Source organism: Centroberyx affinis, unplaced genomic scaffold (assembly GCF_046629955.1).
Source record: "Centroberyx affinis isolate AG114_WGS23_722 - 3 ecotype Tasmania unplaced genomic scaffold, CSIRO-AGI_Caff_v1 ptg004455l_1, whole genome shotgun sequence".
Lineage (NCBI taxonomy): Eukaryota > Metazoa > Chordata > Actinopteri > Beryciformes > Berycidae > Centroberyx > Centroberyx affinis.
In genome coordinates, this window is record NW_027282122.1 from 40,001 (window position 1) to 48,381 (window position 8,381).

General features: G+C 41.5%; 1 protein-coding gene across 1 annotated transcript in view; it reads right to left on the reverse strand.

Annotated features, from left to right (window-relative positions):
- LOC139665119 (A disintegrin and metalloproteinase with thrombospondin motifs 2-like) overlaps positions 1-6,475 on the reverse strand; it is a gene marked incomplete at its 5' end in the record, with an annotated part of 21,047 nt that extends 14,572 nt beyond the window's left edge. The window contains 7 exons of the mRNA XM_071544090.1: positions 2,138-2,270; positions 3,643-3,786; positions 4,850-4,955; positions 5,086-5,242; positions 5,439-5,522; positions 5,660-5,743; positions 6,351-6,475. Coding sequence (XP_071400191.1) covers positions 2,138-2,270; positions 3,643-3,786; positions 4,850-4,955; positions 5,086-5,242; positions 5,439-5,522; positions 5,660-5,743; positions 6,351-6,475 — 833 coding nt within the window. The remainder of the gene's footprint in view (positions 1-2,137; positions 2,271-3,642; positions 3,787-4,849; positions 4,956-5,085; positions 5,243-5,438; positions 5,523-5,659; positions 5,744-6,350) is intronic.
- Positions 6,476-8,381: the final 1,906 nt, after the last annotated feature.

Here is an 8,381-nt window from a genome sequence, read left to right on the forward strand (position 1 = left end):
GAGACATAAGTTCTAATGATCAATAAAACAACAGGTAAAGAAAGTTTTGCCAAAAAAAAAAAAAACGTCAATATGTAGAAACATTGGAGTCTGAGAAGAAACAGTCAAAGATAATCAGAATCAAATGGACACAGAACTATGAGAGAAAAGCCGAACTGTAGAAGCAGCAGAACTGAACTGACAGCAGCAGAAACGCAGCAGAGCCGAGTTACGACTGGCTCAAGTTATTTAAGCCTCGTGTTGAAATCTGGGAAACTCCCTGAGATCTGGAACAAAGGCTTCATCACACCCAGATTACAGACCGCTGAAAAGTTTGATCCTAATAATTACAGAGGTCACATCATCGATGACAGACTGCAGACTTTCCTTATCCAACACAAATCCTCCCTAAACAGAATGACAGATCATATCTACACAGTTCACTCCTCCTAAAGCTCTGTGTAACTTTGTTGGTTGAGTTAACTTTGGGTTGTGTCTCTTCCTCATGATAAAACCCCAAATCAGTGATTCTGTGATCTGTTGCTGGAGAATTGTGTTTTTTTCTCTCTTCATTCACTGCCATTGTCTGGAGGAACAGTCTGAAAATCACTTCTAGCACATAAAGGAACACCGACACAGCAGCTGCACAACCAAAGGTACTACCCAAGGTACTACGCAAGGTACTACCAAAGATACTACCATAGGTACGAACCAAGGTACTACCAAAGATACTACCATAGGTACTACCCAAGGTACTACCAAAGGTACCATAGGTACTACCCAAGGTACTACCAAAGATACTACCATAGGTACGAACCAAGGTACTACCAAAGATACTACCATAGGTAATACCCAAGGTACTACCAAAGGTACCATAGGTACTACCCAAGGTACTACCAAAGATACTACCATAGGTACGAACCAAGGTACTACCAAAGGTACCATAGGTACTACCCAAGGTACTACCAAAAATACTACCATAGGTACGAACCAAGGTACTACCAAAGATACTACCATAGGTACTACCCAAGGTACTACCAAAGGTACCATAGGTACTACCCAAGGTACTACCAAAGATACTACCATAGGTACGAACCAAGGTACTACCAAAGATACTACCATAGGTAATACCCAAGGTACTACCAAAGGTACCATAGGTACTACCCAAGGTACTACCAAAGATACTACCATAGGTACGAACCAAGGTACTACCAAAGGTACCATAGGTACTACCCAAGGTACTACCAAAAATACTACCATAGGTACGGACCAAGGTACTACCAAAGATACTACCAAAGTTCAACAGCACTTTAAAAAGCTCATCCATCACAAAAACTCGGGTAAACTATTCACCTCATTTGATTTGGCTTTTTAGGACTATTCTGTTTTTTTAAGATAATTATTTTTGGCATTTTGCCTTTATTAGATAGTGTATAGTGAAGATAAACAGGTAAGATTGGGGAAAGAGACAGAGGGGGACAATATACGACAAATGTCAGGCCAGTTTCAAACCCAGGACATTATGGTTACATGGATCACACCTTAGACCACTGAGCCACCAGGACGCACAGGATGGTTCTTTATACTAATTCAAAGTGTCAGTGTGGGGGAATTCTGTAAAATTATCAACTCAGTTTACACAGAAAATAAATGTGTTAAAATTGTTCAAAAAAGAACAGAAAACTTTAACCAAAGGAGTCTGACAAGGGTGTTGCTTGGCCCCGACACTTTTAATGTTGACATAAATGAACTGGAAACTGTACTAAAAAGCTCAAACACTCGTAGGCTCCTGCTGACAGAGGTCAAAGTTCAACTCTTTGCAGATGATCTGGTCTTGTTTCTGTGATGCAGCTGTCAGGCTCATACAGTCTTTATAGCTGTGTGTCCCGTAATGGAACATGAGCAGTACAGTTTTGGAATTTTTGTGGTTTTTCCAACCAACAGAGTGACTAGCTGCTGGACAGTCAGACAGACAGACAGACAGACGGACAGAAAGACAGACAGACAGACAGACAGACAGACGGACAGACAGACAGACAGACAGACGGGCAGACAGTCAGACAGTCAGATAGTCAGACAGACAGACAGACAGACAGACAGACAGACAGACTGACAGAAAGACAGACAGACAGACGGGCAGACAGACAGGTAGTCTTACTGCTGTACAGGTACTGTATCCTGCTCCAAAGTCGAAGCGACACTGTTGGTCCATGGAGTATTGTAGCCCCGGCAACTGAGGCTGAGCCGGCCAATCATGGTCAAAAGGGTCGTCACGGAGACAGTCATAGGTACTGGAGAGAGAGAGAGAGAGAGAGAGACAGAGACAGAGAGAGAGAGAGAGAGAGAGAGACAGACTATCTGGATTGTGTGTAGATCTGATGTAGCTGGATTATATTTACACCTGCCATTAAACTGCGTCTCCTGTATACACACTGAAATCTGATTTCTCTTTCTCTCGCCACATTGTCATGCATGTCACTTCCTTTTAACGTCCTTTAACACGACAGTGAACGCCTCGTCTCCACCAGGATGTTTCTATCTGAGCTGCTGCCTCCTGTTGGGTCAGTGTGTGTTTCCTGGTTGGATTTAAGCCCAAAAGTTTATTTCCGTTTACATAACTGTAAGTGCCATAAGTGGGCTGGAGATGCAGCTACACTTTGGTGTTAATGAGGCCAGATACGTCTCTTTTTAAAGATTTATTTTTGGCATTTTATGCTTTATTTGACAGATATAGTGAGAGAGAGACAGGAAGGTATGGGAGAGAGAGTGAGGGGAGCCAGATACGTCTCTGACCCTCTGAAGCTGGTTTGGACGGTCTTCAATGCGTCTTGGCTGCATTTAGACCTGGATTTACATTTACACCTGGATTTCTATGTGGTTGAGCACTATCTGATGACAGTCTGATCACCCAGATGCAGTGAGACTGGTAGAGGCCTGATCATATCCAGTGGTTCGAAACTTGTCTACATTAACCAAAGATTGTGTTCGTTGCCTGGCTGCATTCGTCCAACTTGCTGTCGTCCTACCAGGCAGAGAAGCAGTGAGACCGACATGACGGTTTCTGTCTGTCCGTCTGTCCGTCTGTCATACTCAATATCTGAGACATCACTGATTGGATAGTGACGAAACTTCAGGGAGTGATGCGTGTCTTTGCTCAGTTACTGCATTTTCAAAATTACTGGAGAACCTACAGGGTGCTTGCATCATTTGTGGGGGACGACATGTTTACTTGTTTCACTCTTGGTTCATCACCTGCTGACAGACAGACCTGCTGACAGCAGCAGAGCTTCATTCAGCCGACTGTCAGCAGACGAAGGAAACAAAGTCGGCCGTATGGGAGGAAGAATGACTTGTGAGGGAATCTGATGCTGTTAGCAGCTGAGAGTCGGTTCCTTCACATCGTCTCGGTCCGGCAGGATCTGCTGGCTTCACCGATCCTGTTTTTCTAAGAAAACCTTAAAACTGACATTTGTTTTGCCAGAAGCAGCTGCTACTAGTTCAGCGAACTGAATTAGACCTGCTGAGATCTCGACAGCCACATGATTAAAATAACAACGCAATTAAATATAAATAAAGTGTTTATTGGTTATACTCACTGCAGGTATTATTATGAAAGCAACAGCACTTACTGGAGGCAGTATTTTTTGGAGTAACAGTACTCACTGCAGGTACTTGCTGAGCTCCTCCTGGCTGCACTGGGACCAGTGGTATCGATGGAAAGCAGCCTGGACCAGCGGAGCCATGATGCTGCCCAACGGCACTTCATCACCACAGTCATTTCCCTGACCGTCATGCTCCATCCCCAACCTGAGAGACAGACAGGCAGGCAGAGAGACAGGCAGGCAGGCAGGCAGAGAGACAGGCAGGCAGACAGGCAGACAGATTGATATTATACATTATATAGAAGGCTTCCAGGTGATGTCCCCCCCTCTGGCTCCAGAATGACTTTTTGGTGCAAATAAAGCAACAAAAGGGAGCTACAGTGTGCAGACTTTCATTGTTTGATATAGTACTACTTCCAGGTCCAGCACCTGTCTTCAATAGGTTTCAGGATGTGCGCGACTATCTTATATTGTTTACCCTCCTCTGGCGGCCATCTTGGAGGTCCTCAGCTCTGTGAACAGCTGACTGTGTTTCTGTCTCAACAGAATTGAACAGACGGTTAATTTCTGTCTGTTTCTGACTGAACTGATCATTTCATCACCGATCCATCTGATTGATTTAGTGTTTAGATAATGTCAGCTTGTTAGCTAGCTAACCACCATCTGGTCAGCTAACTGTCTTGTTGTTAACACATCTGATTAGCACACTAGCTAACGTAGCTAGTAGCAGCTAGCGTTAGCATGTTGACATTAACATCAGTGTGTTTGCTGGCTAGTTAGCTAGCTAACAGTTTGTTCAGGTTAACTGAGCTGACTCTTCTCAAGCTCCAACTCTTCATGTTTTGGAGTAGAGACTAGGGCTAAAGACAAGACAGTTTACTGTGTCACAGTAACCTACATTTGGAAACAAATCCACCTTATCACACTATTCACTTTTACTGAGAACAAAGCTGATAGCAGATTTGTGACACAACAAAGCCTCTGTAGAGACAGTATGTGATAATGTTTACAAACCAAATAATTAATTATATCAATATAGTTTAACTGTAAACACTACATGTTTTTTCCAAAATGTACATTTTGTAAACCATTTTGGCAAAATTGTTTCTAATACTGTAAATGGTCATGTCAACAAAGTAATGAAATCGACATATAATGTATATACATATTATATCTGTATATATATATATATAATATACAGTATGTATTGGTAGATAGATGTAAAATGTGTGTGCGTGTGTATCTGTGTGTGTGTGTGTGTGTCTCACACGTGTCCGGTTTCGTGGGCGACTACGAAGGCGGAGGAGAAGCCGTCCTCATGGTTCAGGGTGCAGCTCCGAACCGGGTGACACATTCCTGTGACCGGGGCGTAACCTGGAGAGAGGTCAGGGGTCAGGGGTCAGAGGTCAGGGGTCAGGGGTCAGAGGTCAGGGGTTAGAGGTCAGGGGTCAGGGGTCAGCAGCAGTAGTAGTATTAGTAGTATTTGCAGTATCAGTGGTGGTACCCTGCATGCCGGAGGGGCCGAACTCCTGCCTGGACAGGTAGATGGCGTGGTCGTGATGCTCGGCGTGATGCGGCTGCTCCCTCTGCTGCAGGAACGCCCAGCGACACACGTTCTCCAGACTCTGAGACGGATTCCCCACCGAGATCAGCTCCTGGGACTGAGACACACAACACACACCTGTTGACCTCTGACCTCTGTGCACCTGACTGCAAACTGAGATAATGGAGAAAGAAGGAAGATACTGCACATAGAAAACCTACAATAGATAGATAGATAGAAAGATAGATAGATAGATAGATAGATAGATAGAAAGATAGATAGATAGATAGATAGATAGATAGATAGATTTGTACCATGGTACCAGACAGCATGATGATTCTGACTAGAACAACGTTGATGTTGGCGCCCAGAGAGCGATCCTGATAGATCTCATTAACCTGAGAGAGAGAGAGAGGGGGGGGGGGGGGGGGGGGGGGGACAGAGAGAGAGAGAGAGAGAGACACAGAGAGATGTTATTAAAGGGTGATTCATGATGGTGTGTGTGTGTGTGTGTGTGTGTGTGTGTGTTACCTACTATATTCATCAGTGTCAGCAGGTATTTCTGGATGTGTTCTCGGCCGTGGAACAGCAGAACAGAATAATCAACTCCTAACAGAACCTGCAGGCAGACAGGCAGACAGACAGACAGGCAGACAGACAGGCAGACAGACAGACAGGCAGACAGGCAGACAGACAGACAGGCAGACAGACAGACAGACAGACAGACAGGCAGACAGACAGACAGGCAGACAGGCAGACAGACAGACAGGCAGACAGACAGACAGGCAGACAGACAGACAGGCAGACAGACAGACAGACAGGCAGACAGACAGACAGACAGACAGACAGACAGACAGACAGGCAGACAGACAGACAGACAGACAGACAGGCAGACAGACAGACAGACAGACAGAGGTCAGGTCTCTATTGTTCTAAACAATGAAAAGTTCAGTATCTGTGTTAAATAGATCTGTGTTAACTAGATCAGTAACCTCAATGTTAGATAGATCTGTGTTAACTAGATCAGTAACCTCTATGTTAGATAGATCTGTGTTGAATAGATCAGTAACCTCAATGTTAGATAGATCTGTGTTAACTAGATCAGTAACCTCTATGTTAGATAGATCTGTGTTGAATAGATCAATAACTTCTATGTTAGATAGATCTGTGTTGAATAGATCAGTAACCTCTATGTTAGATAGATCTGTTTTGAATAGATCAGTAACCTCTATGTTGAACAGTTCAACCTCCTCAGCGTAGCGTCGTCGTCGAGTCGAATCGGATCTGGACCTGGAAAAGTTCAGCTTCATGTTCAGAGACTCCAGATCCAACAGAGGACCTAAGAGAGAACCTGGGGGGGGGGGGGGGGGGTTATCTTTATAACTTTGGTTTAATTAATGCAAATGTATAATGTATAAAGTGATATGATAGACATCAACAAATTATGACAATGTTACTGTTACTATAGCAACCACTGCCCTTGTGTGTCCCTGCTCACACTGTCACATACACACACACGCATGCATCATTTGCTGACACAGCATTTAAAACAAGCTGAGTCATCACATATCCAAGGAGAGAGAGAAAAAGAGAGGGGAAGAGAGAGAGTCAGAGACAGAGAGAGAGAGACAGAGAGAGAGAGAGAGACAGAGAGAGACAGAGGTTAGCTATAATGGTTGCTAAAAATAGATCAGTGTGTAGGAAGCAGAACGAATCTCTGAGTCAAAGTCAATTTGCAATGTAGAGTCTAAGTCAGTTTTATAATAGAGTCTAAGTCACCTTTATAACAGTCTAAGTCAGTTTTATAACAGAGTCTAAGTCACCTTTATAACAGTCTAAGTCAGTTTTATAACAGAGTCTAAGTCAGTTTTATAATAGATTCTAAGTCACCTTTAAAACAGAGTCTAAGTCAGTTTTATAACAGTCTAAGTCAGATTTATAACAGTCTAAGTCACCTTTATAACAGTCTAAGTCAGTTTTATAACAGTCTAAGTCAGATTTATAACAGTCTAAGTCACCTTTATAACAGTCTAAGTCAGTTTTATAACAGTCTAAGTCAGATTTATAACAGTCTAAGTCAGTTTTATAACAGTCTAAGTCAGATTTATAACAGTCTAAGTCACCTTTATAACAGTCTAAGTCAGTTTTATAACAGTCTAAGTCACCTTTATAACAGTCTAAGTCAGTTTTATAACAGTCTAAGTCAGATTTATAACAGTCTAAGTCACCTTTATAACAGAGTCTAAGTCAGTTTTATAACAGTCTAAGTCAGTTTTATAACAGTCTAAGTCAGATTTATAACAGTCTAAGTCACCTTTATAACAGAGTCTAAGTCAGTTTTATAACAGAGTCTAAGTCAGTTTTATAACAGTCTAAGTCAGATTTATAACAGTCTAAGTCAGTTTTATAACAGTCTAAGTCAGATTTATAACAGTCTAAGTCACCTTTATAACAGAGTCTAAGTCAGTTTATAACAGAGTCTAAGTCAGATTTATAACAGTCTAAGTCAGTTTTATAACAGTCTAAGTCAGTTTTATAACAGTCTAAGTCAGTTTTATAACAGAGTCTAAGTCAGTTTTATAACAGTCTAAGTCAGATTTATAACAGTCTAAGTCAGTTTTATAACCGAGACTAAGTCAGTTTTATAACAGTCTAAGTCAGATTTATAACAGTCTAAGTCAGATCTATAACAGTCTAAATCAGATTTATAACAGTCTAAATCAGTTTTATAATAGATTCTAAGTCACCTTTATAACAGAGTCTAAGTCAGTTTTATAACAGTCTAAGTCAGTTTATAACAGTCTAAGTCAGTTTTATAACAGTCTAGGTCAGATTAATAACAGTCTAAGTCACCTTTATAACAGTCTAAATCAGATTAATAACAGTCTAAATCAGATTAATAACAGTCTAAGTCACCTTTATAACAGTCTAAGTCAGATTAATAACAGTCTAAGTCACTTATCTAATCTGGTTTATAACAGTCTAAATCAGATTTATAACAGTCTAAATCAGTTTATAACAGTCTAAATCAGTTTTATAATAGATTCCAAGTCACCTTTATAACAGAGTCTGAGTCAGTTTTATAACAGTCTAAGTCGGTTTTATAACAGTCTAAGTCAGATAATAACAGTCTAAGTCACCTTTATACAGTCTAAGTCTAAGCAGATTAATAACAGTCTAAGTCACCTTTATAACAGTCTAAATCAGATTAATAACAGTCTAAGTCACCTTTATAACAGTCTAAGTCAGTTTTATAC